The sequence below is a fragment of the Gymnogyps californianus genome, chromosome 1 (genome assembly GCF_018139145.2).
Source record: "Gymnogyps californianus isolate 813 chromosome 1, ASM1813914v2, whole genome shotgun sequence".
NCBI classification, from domain to species: domain Eukaryota; kingdom Metazoa; phylum Chordata; class Aves; order Accipitriformes; family Cathartidae; genus Gymnogyps; species Gymnogyps californianus.
The window spans coordinates 156,791,182-156,809,169 of NC_059471.1; the positions used below are offsets into that span (position 1 = coordinate 156,791,182).

At 45.3% G+C, this 17,988-nt stretch overlaps 1 protein-coding gene across 1 annotated transcript in view; it reads right to left on the reverse strand.

Annotated features, from left to right (window-relative positions):
* PAH (phenylalanine hydroxylase) overlaps positions 1-17,716 on the reverse strand; it is a 39,127-nt gene extending 21,411 nt beyond the window's left edge. The window contains exons 1-3 of the mRNA XM_050903617.1: positions 17,675-17,716; positions 13,375-13,482; positions 1,724-1,907 (exon numbers count right to left, since the gene is read on the reverse strand). Coding sequence (XP_050759574.1) covers positions 1,724-1,907; positions 13,375-13,482; positions 17,675-17,716 — 334 coding nt within the window. The remainder of the gene's footprint in view (positions 1-1,723; positions 1,908-13,374; positions 13,483-17,674) is intronic.
* Positions 17,717-17,988: the final 272 nt, after the last annotated feature.

A 17,988-nucleotide genomic window follows, 5' to 3' on the forward strand; every position in this document is an offset into this window, starting at 1 on the left:
TCTAATCTACTGGAGACACTCCGGAGAAGAGCAACAAGACCAGTCACGAGCCCAGAAACCAGGCGTCCCGAGAAGAGAGGGCTGAGGGTGGGCACGATACTGTCACCAGAGACCGAAAAGGCTGGTCTGAAGAGGAAGAATATCTTCTGTTCCCTGTGTCCAGGGCAGGCAGGGGGAGAAGTCATCAGCTCTTAGTGCAGCGAGACTGGTCAGAGCAGGGCAGCACCACAGTGCAGAGCTGTGGAGCCCGCGAGATCTCCACTGCTCAGGGCAGATGGTGGTTTAGCTGGTCCTGCCTTTTGCCAGGGGATAGACCACATAACCCCTTGCAGGACTTTCCTCCCTGTCTTCTGATTTAAAATTTTACATCTATTTTTAAGATGCCCTATCACAATTGTAACATACTTACCTGTCAGTGCTGGCTCTATATGGACTGACTCTGAATGGACTCACTATACAAGATGGCAAAGTCTGACTAGGTTCACAGGGTCTGTGCATCACTTAAAAGTTAAAATACAGCTTCTTTTCACCTTGAGTACTCTCTGGGAGAAGTATTCAAGATAGGGCAGTCCCCCAGTTGTGACACACAATGCACAGGCAATGTAAATGTCTCCAGGACACCCTTTTGGTGACCTCTCTGGGTACTCCAGGGAGCCATCCTTCCTTAGGAAGGCGAAAGGCAGTCTTCAATAGGTGACATTTTTCCACAGAATGATGCTGTAGAGGCTTGACTCTGCTGGGTACTGAACAGACCCAGCAGATTTATTATGGGCACAGGGTGGGAGGGAAAAGAAGGCAAATCAAGGCCTGGATTTCTCAGAGGAATTGATCTACCATCTACAAGCCAAGTCCATGCATGCAGCTGCAGATTTTGCTGGAACTGTTTGACTTTTTAAATTGTGATCGAGTTTTGTGGGTTTTTTGAATCAGGGCAGACAGTAGCTAGACAGATGTAGTGCATCCCGTATGGAGATCCTTGTTGTCTCTCTTCTTCTAAGTTCTCGTGTGGGCAGAGAACATAGGAAAAGGCTAGAAGTGTACAAGCTCTGCAGTGGCTTTCAGTGCTTAGTGGTCCAAAGGCTATGGGATGGTAGTTAGAGATTCAGGGGACATATCATCAGGCTCAATAAGCTAACCTATCTGCATTAAACATGGTGGTATGGGTCCCACCTGCACCCGTTATTCCTTCACATTACAGGTGTGTATCAAGAACAAAAGTTGCCACCCTGCATGACTTGCCAAAAGCTGTGTATATATATGCTGCCTATTTTAAAATAGGGCAGAGAATGGGAGCAGAAAATAGATGTACCTACAAGTTCCTACACCATTGCTTAGGGATTTACAAGTTGATCCCTTAGCCTGTAACTCCAATCACCCATCGATCCCTGTTAACTTCTGCAGGTAGTGTAACAAGCTACTGCAACAAGGCTGTATTTAAGAGACTGTGAGTGCTGCCAACCAACCAGACAGATGAGAACAAAACACCATAACACCAGTTCCCAGGAGACCTAGTCAGGAGCATGGCAAAAGATGGGGCATGGCAGTTTACACTAAGAGAAAATCTCCATATGAAAAAGCTTACAACATAGGCAAAATAGGCAGAGGGAGGGAAATGCAGCCATACAGATCCAAAAGGAACTCCTTTGCTACAGGAAAAAGAAGTCATTTAAGTATGTGACGTAAATAGTCCTTGTTAATGTTATCCTTGTCAGTATATCCTTACCAGTGTCCTTCTTCTTTGTTCGTGAAAGCTCGTGGACTGTTGCTCCAATATCAGTTCTCAAGGACTTGATGATCTTGTCCAGTGCTGGGACATTCTTGCCTTCCAAGTTAATGAAGAATTCATACTCATCTTTGTTGAGACGGGAAGGTCGGGACTCAATGTGGGTCAGGTTTATACCTTTTTCCTATGAGAAAGAGAGATTTTGGTCCTACAGGGTTTGGGGGAAGAAATATGACATAAAGACTAGCTAAAATTCATGTGCCAGTCAACAACCCATACTATACAATCCTAATAACTCAAAAGTAGAGACTTGCCTCTGGTGGCCACTGGACTGAGGACTTTCACAACAGGGAGAGAGACAAAAAGGAAGAATGAGAAGGATGCGGGATTCACCCTTGGCGGAGCACCAACGTAAAGACTATGCATGGCATAAACCTTTGAAAAAGGTGGAAGCAGGATACAAGTTATAAACAGGCTTTGTATTGTAAATGCTGATTCCAGTACCGCAAGTACATAATGGGAGCTTGTCTGTGTGGACAAGAACATTTCCCGAGGATCAACACAGGAAGCAGGCGTTCCACCTGTAGAGAACCCTCTCATGAGAAAGTGAATGCTGTATTTATGAGCATCTTGAAAGGAGGTTGGAAAAGCAAGCAGCTGGGCACTCTGTGAGATAAGCTTCTGCCAAGCCACTGCACAGTCACCTGCAAAGCCACCTGCACAGTTTCCAGGGCTGTGAGCAGGTGTTGGGCAGAGATCCAATGGGAAACGTGGATCTGCACCAAAAAGGCAGCCCAGGTTTGTGCAAATAAAAACATGGGTGTTTTAAATCACAAAATCACAGAATCGCACTGTTGCTGAGGTTGGACAGGGCCTCTGGAGATCATCTAGTTCAACAGTCTGCTCAGGCAGGGTCCACTAGAGCAGATTGCTCAGGACTGTGTCCAGTCAAGTTTTGAGTATCTCCACAGATGTGGAGACTCCACAACCTCTCTGGGCAACTGCTCCAGAGTCTGATCACTCTCACAGCAAAAAAGTCTTTTCTTTAGCACGGAAATTCAAATTCCATCTCACCAAATATCTTCACTGACCAGCAGCAGAGCCTCCTAGCTCTGAAGAAAGGGTTCATTGGCAACTATAGTCTCAATGACTATGGCCAGTGGGTACCTGACCTCAGACATGTCACTATATCAATGTGTAAAGCAACAAGTAGCTAAAAATCATATTTTTCCAGTCACTTAAACACAAATCCAGGAAAACCTACCTCAGTTTAGCTGAACTCAAATGTTTTCCTGAGCACTGTAATTTGAATATGAAAACATTGCTTTCTTTTTTTTGAGAAAAACCTTTTAAACAGGTTTCAGTTAGTGCTGACTTTACCACCTGACCTTCCTGTCAGGCTCACACTGGAGCCGTGGCCACAGCATGTCGAGGCCAGGTCTGGGCTTCTGTCCCCTGGGAGGAATAGACAAACCCCTGCAGGAAATTTGAGGCTGAAGATCGACCGCAGAAGAGTCAGAGGAGCTGACACACGGTGCTCAGCAGCCCTGGAGAAGCTTTTGTTTTGCTGCTTTCAGGCTTAAGAAAACCTCAAACTACATGGGGTGAAATGATGGCCCCGCTGGTGTCAGTGTCAAACCCCCTGCTGCAGTGGGGTCAGGATTTCATCCATGAAGAAATGCTGCGAGGATCTACTTGTGACCTACAGGGAAGAAAGAGGGAAGCTTTTTTTCTGTACTTCACTCTAGTTTGAGCTTCTCAAGCCCTTTAAGGTTTTCTTTGCTCCTCTCAGTGCTTGCACAGTGCAGGGGGGCATCTGGCCATCAGCGGCAAAGCCCTCATTCACTCCACCACAAAAGGCAGTTTATTACTTGGTAGGAAACAGCATGCATGTCATTCCTCTGTTTCCTGAGTGTCGCACGCTACAGATGAACTTAAATTGTTTGGCTAGATACCAATACAATAAGTTGAAAAGGTCAAAAGCGCATTCGCCAACTGCTGCTCTTGAGAGATGCTGTCCTCCCAGGGCCGTCTGGGGGAGAGAATGTCTGCCACTGTCCGGGGCCCCGAGGACAATTTGTTTTAGGCCTCCAAAGCCCCATTTCACAAACAGACCGCACATTGTACCCTCTGCTTGGTGAGGCGTTGGGAGGTGGAGCGGCCCGGAGCTGGAAGTTCAGATGACTCGGGGCTGGAAAGCTTTTAACAGAGAGCAGGCGCAAGGGGCTGCCGGCCCCTTTGCCACGGCTGCACCATGGAGAGCAGTGCGGCAACGTGGGGCTTGCACCTGGAGCCCAGGGCTGTTTGGCTGCTCTGCGTAGCCACTCACAAAGGTGGAGAGTGGGTGTAAAACATCCCCCTGTCAAAGGCTCAGCTCAGGCACACTGAGGTGCTGCTTTACTTTCACCTTGCACTGATGTGTCGGGGTGTTGTATTCTGTCTCTGTGTAGATTCATGGGGGAATGGGGTCCTCATCTCTGACTGGGCTTTCTACATCTTGCAGAGGCTGTGATAACATGGACCTCTTTTTGGTGGCCATTATCCCCTGCTTCCTTCCCCCACCCACAAGTATTCATCCTGGCCTGAGCATCCCTCCCGAGGAGATGGCAGAGCTGTTTGAGAGATCACGCAGGTACCTCAACTATATCCTTTTTTTTTGACCAGGTGACTTTTCCGCTGTACCAGCTCTCCAACGTGGCTCAGCGAGCAGCTGCACAAACAGCAGTGCCCACAAAATGGAGGGAATGGTGCAGGGGTTGGGAATGAAGAGACGAGCTGCAGGGTGGGCACAAGGCATGCTTAAGGCAGCAGGAGCATCAATGCCTCCCAAAGTACCACCACAACCTAAGAGAGTGGGAAAAAGGAAAAAAAAAGAAGACAGGGAGGAAGGAGCTCATGGAGAGAGTCACCTCCTTTCTTATACCTGAGATAAGCAGAACAGCTTCCAGCAGAGTGTGAAGCTGGTTTGCTGTTTAGTTGAGGGGTGCCTGCAGCTCAGCAATGTGTAGAGCCAACCCGTTACCTCTTTGTGCTGGGGCTTCAGGACCTCACAGCAGAGAAGCTGAAGGGAGAGCCCTTCTGGTGACTGTTTTCAAAGCAAGAATTCAGCAGCATATGTCCAGCTCCCTGAACTGGCACTCCTGGAGAAACATGCTTTCATATGCTGTGCCTTGCTACTAAGCCCTTGATTTCAAAATATTTGCAGTGACTCTGTTACTAGTGGCTTTACAAATCTCAATTTCATTCTAGTCCAACTACTCCATCTAGTGTTTAATCTTCATAGTTTCACGTTGCTCAAAACTTTTTTGTATCCTCAGTATTGCCAAATCTTGCAATTGCATTAGGTTTCTCACAGTAGTTGATGCTTTATTTAAAGCTCCAACTTCTGGAGACAAATGGTTACCTGAGAAAGGAGAATGGGGACATGTTTTGGTTTAGTTGTTTACTTTGAGCAGTTTTCAATCTCTCTGTGGTTTTTAGTGGAGCTTGAAATCTTGACAATGTATGCCCTCAAAAGACAGCTAATAAAAATTCTGTATTTATTTTATGGGACTTCATGATTTCTGAGCTATTTTTTGTTGATGGAACCTAACTCCTAACCTAACCGGTTTTGGAAGATCTGGGCTGTCACATGTTTGAGGCTGCATTCACACCTGAACTATTAACATTGGTCTCTTCTGCCTTCCCTATTTTAGAGCTGGTAGGAATCAGATGAGCCCATGGCTTGAGATTAGACATGCCTTTGCTGAATTCACCCCATCACCCATTGCAGCTGCAAAGAACTTGCAGCAGGTTGGTGCTTCCCTACTTCTTCTCAGGTTTATGACCAGCATAGAGGTTGAGTCTCTCCTACATGGACATATCCTATCATACAACCATGTATCTGCTGGAGTCCTTCCGTGTTGGTAGAGGAGGGGTAGCTGTTCAGCTTGCATTTATTTCAAAGCAGTGTACTAGGCCATTTCTAATATACTTTTTAGCAAGTATTAACAATTCAGAACAGATTTTGCCTTGAGGACTGAGGGTATGTCCTGGTTTCAGCTGGGACAGAGTTAATTTTCTTCTTAGTAGCTGTTACAGTGCTGTGTTTTGGATTTAGTGTGAGAATGATGTTGATAACACTCTGATGTTTTAGTTGTTGCTAAGTAGCACTTATCTTCAGCCAAGGACTTTCCAGTTTCCCGTGCTCTGCCAGTAAGCAGGTGTGCAAGAAGCTGGGAGGCAGCAGAGCCGGGGCAGCTGACTTGAACTAGCCAAAGGGGTATTCCATACCATGGAACGTCATGCCCAGTATATAAACAGGGGGGAGTTGGCCGGGCGGCGCGGATCGCGGCTCGGGAACTAACTGGGCATCGGTCAACGAGTGGTGAGCAATTGCATTGTGCACCACTTGCTTTGTATAGTTTAATTCTTTTAGTATTGCTATTGTCATATTATTATTATTATCATTATCATTGTTTTTCATTCCTTTCTGTCCTATTAAACTGTCTTTATCTCAACTCACGAGTTTTTTTTCCTGATTCTCTCCCCATCCAGGGGTGGGGGGGCAGTGAGCGAGCGGCTGCGTGGTGCTTAGCTGCGGCTGGGTTAAACCACGACAGGTAGCATTAGGTGTAACACCTAATGGAGATCACAGGGGTACAGTATTGCCAGATTCCTTGAAGTTAGCAGAAGTCACTCCAAATTTCTTGCTTTTTTTCTTAAAACCTCCACTCCTGTGGGTGAAAGATCTCAGCTTTCATTATTTGAATATCCAAGTTAACTGTATCTCTACCACTCCCCATTAGAGAAAGAAGTCTCAAGACATGTTCTCAGTGCTCAAAAATCAAGTTAGAACTAAGTCCATTTTGTGTAAGTCATGATTTTTGAATGACAGGGGTTAGTGATACAGATATCAATTTACAAAAGAGGCAATGGTGGATGCAGGAGGAGATTGCCCATCTCCCTGCCTGCCTTACCCTGCAGTGCTGGACCTCAGCCTTGGCTCCCTCTCAGAGGCTGTGAAGCACCTCCAGCCCCTTCCCCAGGTTATTCCAGTTATGCCATCCCGACCGAGCGTCTCCCGCGCTGCAGCTGCCCCACACTGGCGGGATCAAACCAGCCTGGCGTTACACTACATCAGCAGTCTTGCAGAGGTGACTGCCAAGAGAATTTAGTCCCACCCTCAGAGAGTTTAATGGCCTGATCATTGGAAAAGAAAAGTTGTGTTTTCATGGCTACATGGGGAAGCTTTCAGTGAGGATGGATACTTTCTGGGAATGTTATGGGCTACTGCTTCCCATGGTGTTCATATGTCCTTCTGTTTACGCATTACTAAATGCTCCTGTACAAGGTTGCGAAAACTAAGTACAGCTGTGAAATCCATCTGCAGCTTGTTTTCATGACTGTTCTCATTAAGTAAGTTTGGCTTTGTCAGGAGACCCCACACTGTTACCAGATGAAGAACCGTCAACAGCGCTATGGTGCCGCTAATCAACATTCAGTGAGAACTTGGGTGAAATCTTCCAAAACAAGGATTTACTTGCACTTTCCTGACACACAAAAAAAGTGACACGTTCTTTTAACCCTTGTCATGGGCTAGTTCAGGGCTTCCTGAAGGAGGACACTTTCAGAAGCACAACTAGAAACTCAGTGCCTAGTTTTCACAGGAGATCAGGGGAGTTAGGAAGTTACAGCAATGCCTTCAGCCATGGTTTCCCAAAGTGAAGGCAAAGGCAGCCATCTGGTTCAGCTTTACTGTCCAAGGGCCTGCTTCTCAGCTGAAGACAGTGCTTCCCCATGTTCTCCTTCACATCTGCTGGGATCTTCCTCACATGACAAGCTCACGGAGACAAAGGGATCCAGAGCTGGCCTGTGCCAGCAAACAGCTCCAAAGGGCAGCCGGCCCTGGAGCAGCCCCTGGTGTCCATCACTCAGCACTTCTGCTCCAACCCTAAAGTTTGGTATGAAGCGTTCAGCACAATCCAGCCACAAAACACGTGGAGCGGGACAAACCAAAAAGCATATGTGACAGCATGTGGCACTGCACAAGCACCTAGCAAGAGGGCACTCCTCTCTTTAAACTCATGTTGGTTTACTAGATCCAGGAGTCCTGCTCTCCTGGCCCTGGAAAGAGGAGAGCTTAGACTGAGGACACAGATTTGGAGCAGTGGGTTCAGGTGTAATAAAATGATTGTAGCTGTGCATATGCATACTACGATGAAAAAACAAGTCTCTTGGTAGAGGCATGCCTGGCCTGTTCACCTATCACTGCAGACACCTCCAACACACCCCCTGGCCAAAGTGACCGCTCGCTTCTCCTGATTTGGAAACAACCCAAAACACTGCAGAGCCAATACCTTCCTGAGGGACAAAGAGATAACAGTCACTTTGGACTTTCTGTTGAATAAAGTAAGCTCCTAAACAGAAAAAGACCACAGTCATCTTTGCTGGCTCTGAAAGTGCAGGGTCTCATTTAGTACAGCCTGTTACTCCCATCCAGCCCTCCCACAGAGCAGTAACTTACTCTGGGAGCAGAAGTACTACTCAGTCCAAATCGATGGTACTGCTTTTGAGCTAGAGCCCTACCCACTGTAACACCACTGATGGCTGGACCTTATACTGAAGTCCTGCTCTGTATTTGGGAAGGTCACATCAGTGAAGAGGAGATGAAAAGCTCCTCTCTGAGAATGGGTTGAGCAAATTTGTAATATATTCCAACCCAACGTTTGCCACATACTACAGCTGACATGTCTTCTACTACTTGTAAATCCATCAGGAAAAGAACTTCAGAGGAGATTAATGTATTCACAAATTCATGTGGAAAAATTTCAATTAAAACTGAGGGCAATCCTTTTTACATATTGAAATGTTTAGTTCTGATATTTTTAATGATTAATTTAACTTTGGAAATGCCAGTCTTTGAGGGGGAACAGCTTTTTTTTTTTCACTTTTCTTCTTTCAGAATGGACTTTGTTGTTTAAAAAAGTGATCTCAATTTTGATAGGCTTTTATCACGACAGAGAAAAACAAACATTCTCATCAAGTGTAACACTTGGGTTAACCCAAAATGCTCTGCTTTGCTTTTTCAGTTTTGATAAAAAACCTGGAAAATTTCTGTCTTTTTCTGACCTGGACTTGTACTCTGTAACTTTTTGATGTGCCTAGTGAATCAAAAAAGAAACATAGTTCCACAATGACTATTCTGTCTTCCTGATTTTAAGCACGATATTTTACTTATGTGTGATGTTCTGTTTCAGACTAAAGTATTTATTCGAGTTTTGGCTTCCTAGTTATCAACTTCTGTAATAGCATAAGAAAAATAAATAGCATATGGCTGCACGAAGCAGTGCCTTAGTGTACAGTGGGTCCTATTAAAATGAAGTTGGTGTAAAGACTCTGCTGGTGGGTTTATGCTGTCTCTACAGCCACCCTCAAGCCTGCAATGAGGACAGAGGTGTTGCCCAAGCAGAACCCATAAGGAAGCTGTATGCACACTAGGACAAATAAAGATTATGGACAAATAGGCTTTTCAAGTGCAAAATAACTGGGTTTGATAAGCAGAAAGTGAATCTTCAGCACATCCCAATATACACACAGAGCAGTGAATGTGGAAGCAAAGTGGATTCAATTTTAACAATCTGCTTATTGCTGGACATGATTGAGCTGCTATTACATTACAGCACATGTCAGAGTGCGAGTCTGGCCCTGCGGACACTGCCAGTCCACAGGGAAGGTGGAGAAGGGGCTGCAGGGACTGTACTGTCAACAGTGGCATAGGGCACCCTGGGTACAGAGCAGTCCAGGAGGAGCAGATTCACGCAGCCAGGCAAGGATTTACAAAACAGAAGGGAGACAAGAGCCAGGGGTTAGAAGAGCTTAGGAGCCCGCTGAGGTCTGGTGTTTGGAGGGTCTTCCTGAGTGCTGCGTATTTTTGTGTGTGAGACTGAGAAAGGACTCCCCTCCCACCCAAAGTGGATGTTGAATCCTTCCATAGACATGGTCTGGGTTTGCTTTTAGAGACAGAAATGTTTTCAGCTTAAAAAGCCATATAGTCTTTGCCTGCCCTTCTGAGGGTCCAGCCTTTCCTCCATACAGACTGCTTGCTCTTTTTGGACATCATGCATTGGCCCAACACTGAAACGTATTAGAGAGAATATGAATCAATAGTAAACATAAGAATAAAGTGGATATAATCAAGTACATTCTGGACATAAAGCCAGCAGACACAAGGAGCTGAATACATAAAGGGGATTCCTCAGAAAAAAAGCCTTCAAGCTACATAGGAAAAACAACGGTTGTCACTGTAGCCACATATTTGTGTGCAACTGGGACCTGAACAGAAAACAAGAGTTTGGGTCTTTGAGCAAAAAAACAAACGTGAGAACATGAAGCACTCTGTCAACTGCATGAGCAACCCTGAGGGATGTTTGAGTAGGACAAACATTAATGTTTCCCCAAACACATTGAAATTCTCTTAAACTTGGTGTCTCAGTTACAGGACATAATTCTGTGCCATGAGCTCTCTCTCTGTAGCCACTGGCCTTGTGCCTTCACCTACCTGGATATAAGGCTCCCCTATGTTTAGTCCATCCTGGTCCACAATGGAAGCTTACCCAGTTCATCTGGGCTATGTTTGGACTCTACTTCCTTCCCTAGGAGGCTTGCCTCCTAGGTGAGTACAGATTACGTCTGGACTGGGGAGCAGCCGTGGTGCTTGATGAGCCAGCAGTCCTGGACCTCCTGTTATCCAGGTGCAGGGCCAGGCTGGAGCACAGCGCAGCTCCCTTTGGGCTCCTGCTTCCTGTGGAGATCAAGCTGTGGTGGGGGCTAATGCCTGGCCAAGTTTCACCCCAGCACAGGACATGGGCAGGATGCAAACCTGGGTGTGAGGAGCTGCTCCTGCATCCCAGGCAGGGACAAAAGAGTGACTGAACAGCCCTCTGAGTGACAGAAATTTTTTCTCCAGGTCTTAAACCAAGGAGAGGATGAACCTGCCCAGGTCCACACAGACACCTCCTTTACAGAAAGGCAGCCTGGCTGCTGGTGGCACCGTGAGATCTCTCCTTTCTTTAGTTATCCCCTCAATTCCCTGTGTCTCAGTCTGGATCTTGCTTCCGTGCTTTCTTCCCTGTCTTGAGAGAGGATCTATTTTCAAGACTTTCATATTTACAGCTCATTTAACCCTCCTCCTCCCCCCTTCATGTCCCACAGTAATTTTATAGATTGGCTAGAGAAGAGGCAAAATCCTCAAAGCCAGTGCTGGAGGCACTGTCTCTTAATCACTCCCAAGCACAAGCTGGGAGAAGGAGATGGTTGAGCCATGCTCTCCGCTTGCATTCCCACGCGCGAGTGCCCAGAGAGACCCTGGCAGCCTGGGCAGTCCCCAGCCTCAGCAAGGATCAGAGGGGCTCCAAACTCGCCATGCATGGCCATCAGCACCAGCGGCCGCACAAGGTCTGGCCCTCCGTGGGGACTGACGACTGCAGTGCCGCGTCTGCTCCAGGGAACAGTCTGGTCATATTTTATGGCTTTTGTATTTTCCTTTTTCCTACTTCATGTGGTTGCGTGAGGCAATGACAGCCAGAGCAGCCGTCCCCACCAGAGCAGCCGTCCCCACATCTCCTCCCTGTGCCGCCGCTCTGAGACAAACCCACTGCGTTTCCCCAGGCCAGCGCCAAGCTGGCGACAGAAACTCTGAGGACAAGGTGAGGGGTCTCCCTGCCCAGAGGAGCCCACCAACAGAGAGTCTGAACTAACTCGTGTAGCTAATTTGCATCTCACAGTTGATTTTATTAAGCATTGAAGGGGTATGAAAGGAAAAAATCCTCTCGAGGTCTTCCTCCTTGTCGCCACCCTTCACCTGCATATCACCACCTTCCCCCTCTCTGCTGCGGATGTCACTGAGCACAAAGTCTATGTCTTTGAGACACCATGGTTATGGCCCAGGTGGGAAAGGGTGGAGGTTATCTCAGCCGTGCACGCGCATGAGTCTTACACTGCTGTACACAGGGCGAGGTCCTTTGCACTGAGTTAGAAAAGCCTAAGGGCTGCTCTGGTTTACACACCCCAACGCTCATGAATTCACTAATGACAGCCCTGAGGAGCTGAAGCTGCAGGTCAGGCTTGTACCATTAAATCCCTTTCCTCCAGCCACCCACCTGTTTCCCTACTACATTGTCAACAGCATGCAAAACTGATATAAGAGCACCTATGCCAGGTCTCTTGTCAAACCTTGGTGCCGGGGGAGACTGCAAGTTTGCACAGAAAGAATTGGCTTCATTGGGATGGGAAACCACCCAGCCACCACTGCAGACATCTTTAGCTGAGCCCCACCCCTTAGTTGCCATCAGGGTCCCTGGGGAAAACCATCGCTCAGCTGGTCTGGTTTAGGTACCTGCTTTGGGGCAAGAAGAGTCACATCCAAGAAGTGGCTACTTCTCTCTTTCCTATACTAGCTCCCCTGCAGATTTTCCTTTAGAGCTGACAGTAATTTGGTTAGTAGACAGCAATGCATTTAACCAGAGAATATCAACAGCCTCCATAATTTGCTTACAGGCATGCACACCACCCACATACGGACATTTCGCAGGACTGTATTACAGTGGTCAATTCACAGATTTAGACTAGCTCTGCTGTCATTGGCATGAATTTCCCTTCATCTTAATGAATCAAATATGTCCTACAACTCATAACTATTTTTCATTTGTACTAATACCACACAAACCTTTCATTTCCTAGTTAATTCTGTTTACGAATGGAAAGTATGCAGGCCACAACTTTTTACAGTGTTCTATAGAAAGAGCTGCTTTCAGGCACAACTATTACATGATGATGTTCTAAAAAAAAAGAAGTCACAAAACCAATATAACAGTGTATTTTCTTGGGAGCACAGAGTACACAGCTGTGTGTGTTGCAACACAACCATCCTGAACTGCAAGGATTTCGTGCTTTTTAAACAGCATCCATGACATCTGGGAAATATTTCTGCAAGAATAAATAGGCACACAATGTCCTGAAAGGTAAATGGCTCATTTCCCCAAAAGCTTTCCAAATCAGTCAGTACAAGTTGCTGAGTCCCTTTGGTGTAAACGAAGTGCTGTCATTTTGATGCGGTTTTGTAGGTAGCCTCTACCCTCTCTGTAGAAGTACCACTGGTGGGAGATGGTGGACTTATTTATATCAGATTTACTGAGATGGACAAGGGCTAAGAGGATGGTAGCTGCCCCCAGTAGAAATACTTCATGCAAGATGTGCACTATGAGTCATACGGCTCACACGCAGGTTATATTTGCCTTTCTATACATATACATACACATACACATACACATACTCAGATGTCAATCTCAGGTCGTGGCCCAATTCACTTCTACCTCTTACTCAAGCAGTTACAGTGGAATATTTCCTTCTTAAATGGAGAAAATGCATTTTTTCCACCCTCATATCAATTAAAAGTAGAGGTTTCAATTATAAAGTTTGAAATCAAATTTTAACTTTAAAAGGCTACTTCTGCTCCAAGACTTTAAGGGATTTTAACCCCAGAAAAGAAATGCATGCTGCTTTCCCCCGTTATGAAATGGAATCATACACATGACCACAAATACCCTGAGCAAATGTTGTTGCAACACAAAAATGTAAAGACCCGGTCAGGTCTCCTGAAGGAAAATATTTACCTCAAATGTGCGCAGAACTTTAGCCAATGCCCCAACTTCTTCTTTCAGAGAGAAAATCAAAGAAATCACACCATTTTTATTTGAGGACTCTTCAATGTACATAGATTCCTGAAAGAAAACAAACAAACAAAAAGATTTACACTCACCCTAGGAGTCAGTTTTGCTTTGCTTCATTTCCCTTTTGCATGGCATCAGTAATGTAAAGAGGGTAGAAAGTTGCTTTAAGTGGGAATCAAGGCAACTGTTGCTGCCAGAAGTAGAGCAGCTCTGGGGCTGCTCTGATTTACGATGGTAGAGACACAAATCCCTTCTCTCAAACTAGGCCCCATGTGGGAGCGAGGTAGTCAAAAAGGACATGAAAATAGTCTAATATTGTCTCTGCCTTGCTTCACCTCACAAGTGTATCAGGCTCAGGGATGACTGGAAACATTACTGCACTTTGGTTTCAGCTACAATGCAAAGACCTTCCCTCAGGCTTTCTTTTCATTAACACTCAGGATTAAGCAGAGCAATGTAGATGAGCTCTGTGCAGAGATGCAGGCCATGATCTATGTTTCCCTTCAGTTCTGCTTGTACCTTCCAGGTAGCCCCAGGAGAGGTGGTATTCACAAGGGGGATATGGAAAGTGGTTTAAAAACAAAATAGCAACAAAAAAAACAAAACAACAAAAAAAAAAGGGAAAAATGTTGGAGCAAACATTTAGATCTTCCCTAAATCCCACAGTGAGTAAAGACTCAGTTAGGGCAAGACATGTTTTCATTTACGTTTGTTCCCTTTCTCTTATTGATTTTCTGCTCTGCAAATTCCAAAAGGCAATTTCCAGTATCCCCAAGCAAGGAGAATGTTTATTTTAATTATTTTCATGGTTCTCGTTACCAGAATGTCTTAGTACATCTCAGTACATGTGTTTCTTTTCACAAAACCCCTGTTAAGTAGGGAAGAGCTATTTCGCCACTTCAGAAACAGGAAACTGAGTCCTGGAGTGAGGCCAGATTTTCAAAATTATCTGGGTACCTGACATGGCAGTTAAGTGCCTGCTGAGATTTCCAGAATCGCTTAATTTTTCTGATGTCAGAGTAAATTTGATGCACAACCATCACAAACTTTTGGAAGTCACATTAATGCCGTATTTGTTGGGGGAGTTTTAACTTCTACTGGCCTTGGGCAAATTGTCCCTGGTTGGTATTTCAGGGATCACACCAGACATCTGCAACATAGACAGGTACTGATGTAACAAGTCCTGGGCCAAAACTTAACTCAAGGTATCCATTCAATTTTTGTATCTGTATTTTCAGTCAGAGCATGTCCTCATTATAGCTATTGCTTAATTTAACATATAAATCAGAGTATAAAGAGTCTCAGTTCCCAAATATTGTCCTTAGAAAAGACAGTCTTTGTAGCAGACAAATTAATAATCAAATCCAGCTGCCCTGAAGCCATAAAATTCTTGGTGGGACTACGTTTTCTGAAGCAGTGTTATAAGGAACTGCCTTCTTTTGTAAAGTAAATAATTGCTGACTCTTCAGGCTGTCTCTGAGGCTGCTGCTAACCTGAGAACTTACTGCCAGAGACTGGCAACAGATTTTTCTATCTGGCTTTATTTCCAGAAGTTGCAAAGGTTATCCAAATGTTTTCCACCTTTATGGGGAACCTCTAGTGGGAACTGTAGTGGAAATACTGGTTTTATGCACCAGAGGGAAAGTTGTCACCTGTTTAGCTGTGACACTTCCCACAGCATCTCTGTGTTTCCTGGGTCCTCACCCAGCCAGGGAGCCAGCACAGCTCTTACGTGGTGGGGACCTAGAGGAAAAGCAGTCAGGAGTGATGTGGCAGCTGGCTAATGAAACCCATTTACACCTCAAGCAACCACAAGGGAAAACAATGACAGGAGTCTGTCAAAAGGCAAACCAAACGTCAGTAGTTCAGAAATTTTATGACAGTGTAACCAAAACTGTCATCTGAAATACCGTCCATGCATTGCTTTGCCCTTCTGTTTTCCACCACCACAACCAAAACTGATCTTAAGGACAGAACTGTGCTACACCAGTGTCTGCCCAATGGACTGAGAATTTGGTTTTCATGATCTGCACTGGAACTGTTTTAAAAGCTATGCAGTTATGTATTTAAAATACTCTTGCCAAGGCATGCTGTGAGGACAAATTTCTATGGCAGGTTGACTTGAATCTGCGTGACAAAGGAAGAATTTGTGGTTTGGACACCTGCAGGGGATATAACGCAAGGTTCAAGTCCTGCAAGACAATTCTGATGTTAATTGATCTCTTTATACCATGGGATTACCCAAAAATGCGTTAAAAACCTTCTTTCCAACCCAGATAGGTTCTCATTGGTCACTAGCCTTGATGTGTTGAGATCAGCCACTTTCAATCTGTCCTCACTCATTTTTCCACTCTTGTAAATTGATTTATGTTGATGCTTAAAAGTAAGACACATTGCAGTAGGGAGTAGGCACTAATCCTGCAAACAGACTGATACTTGCTTAACTTCTTGCACATCTGCATATGCACTCAGTTCACTGGAAGATCTTTGTACAAATGTTAGTTCATGCCTGAGTCTGTCCACAGAGATGACAGCTTTCAATGCAAGGCGAAAGAAGAGTAAAATGATTGCTTTCCTGGTACCCAGTTCTTATCAATATATATGGAGGCAATACACATCAATACACGCTGGAGACAATATACATCAACATATACCCTGGAGGTAATATACATCAACATACACACAGGCACTCACATTTATTGCTGAGCTTTTCATAGTACCTATACATAGTTTTAACTGTTGATCACAGTTTATCCATTCTCAACTCTAATTCTAATTTTTTGTTTTCCAACATATAGAGAGGAATTGCAACTTTGGGGTAGTTCTACTGTTCTGTTGTTACTGTGATTATGATTAAGCATTGAACAAATTGTTTCATTGTCATTGAAATATTGCCTATACGACAGGTATACGTAACTTATAAATGTAGTGTGGAATAAATTAAGCTCTAATTTTCTTCCAGCTCCTTTGTTTTTTCAGCAAGTAAAATAGGAACCAGTTGATGAACACGAACATCCATTCCTGGACCTAGTACAATCTCAAAGATAGGTGATGTATAGATGCAAGGATGGGTTTACCTGAGCGCAATGCAAATCTGCATTTTTAGTTAATCACTTCGCACATTGATATTGCCTTTCTGACACGTGGCAGTATTGGAGGTCAATAACACAGACCTGTCAGCCTTCTAATCCATTTCTCAGCTGGTTACATAAAGCCCTTCAGAGTGAATTCCAACACTGTTAAAGCCAGAGGAAGTTTTGCTTGCATTTTCAGTGAGAGAAAAATTTCACCTCTGTGTCTTAAATTCCAAACTTACTAGATATACAAAAGAGTAGGGAAAAAAAAAGGGGGGGGGAATATTTCAAAGGAAATAAGATTCCTTAGTTACTTCTGGAAATGGAAATAGTTTCCAAGTCAGATTTCTTAAGGCATTAGATGCTCAGCTCCCATAGATGTCATTGGGACCAAGCGATTATACAACTTGGAAAAGTAGCAAGGTGAGACCCTAGAGAATTGTTTGGGAGTTCAGCCTCGGCACACAAAGCAGTAGGAAACCAGGCTTCCTTGGCTGCTTTGCTCTTAAAAAGGCTTGTAGAAACTGAAGCCTTTTTTTGCACATCTTCTGCAGCTTGTCTCTGGCTTCAGCAGTGGCATTGCATAGGACACATAGATGCAGAATTTGGTCCTAATAATTAACCATGCTGGCCTCAGGTTATGTCACTTGCCACTGCAGTAACTATAGTGCCTGTAATTGAAAGGCACGGGCTTCAGGACTTTCCTGTATTTCCCAAAGCAAAGGGTTCAAAGTAAGTCAGTAAACATTAAAAAAGGGGACATCAAAATTTAACAAAAAGCTCCACCAGAAAAGCACATAACTTCAACTGCTGTCCTTTTAACAGAAGACGACAGCTTGCTTTCATCACACAGGTTTAAGACCTCTAATTAGCTGCTGGTCTTTTCTGCTTCTTCTCTTTGCCATATATGCAAGGATACTGTTGCAATGTTCATTTTCGTTCTCACTGCACTTTTGCAAGCACAATTAACAACAGATAAGTATGCTGGCTGCCAAAAGGGAGAACGGTGGCAACCAGGCAAACCATCGAGACAGGCACGTTGGTTCCTCCCGTCTTGGGTCATACTGCCTCTCAGAGAGCTGGGGACAAGATTTGCAAGCACGGAGGGGCAGGAGGGAGGTATCACAGCCCCCCCTGCAAAGAGCAGGCACACAAACCCCATCGCTTACCTGGAAAGGGTCACCATTCGTTTTGCAGTGCTGTGCGTCCATGTTGCAGAGGCAGCAATGCCCACACAGGGAGGCCCCTTCACCGCTGCAGGTGAAGCCTTCTGACCTTACTGCAGTGGCCAGAGCTCTGTGCAAAGGTATTTAAAGTGGAGCAAGCAAGGCAAAGCCATCCCCTTCCCCCCCCCCCTTCCCCAGCTCCCTCCCCTGGACACCATGCCAAGGGGGCGTTCTCCCTACACACACCCCCCACCCACCCCTGGCACATGGACAAGCCGCTCCACGCCAGCCAGCCCCTGCAAGTCCCACCCCGGCAC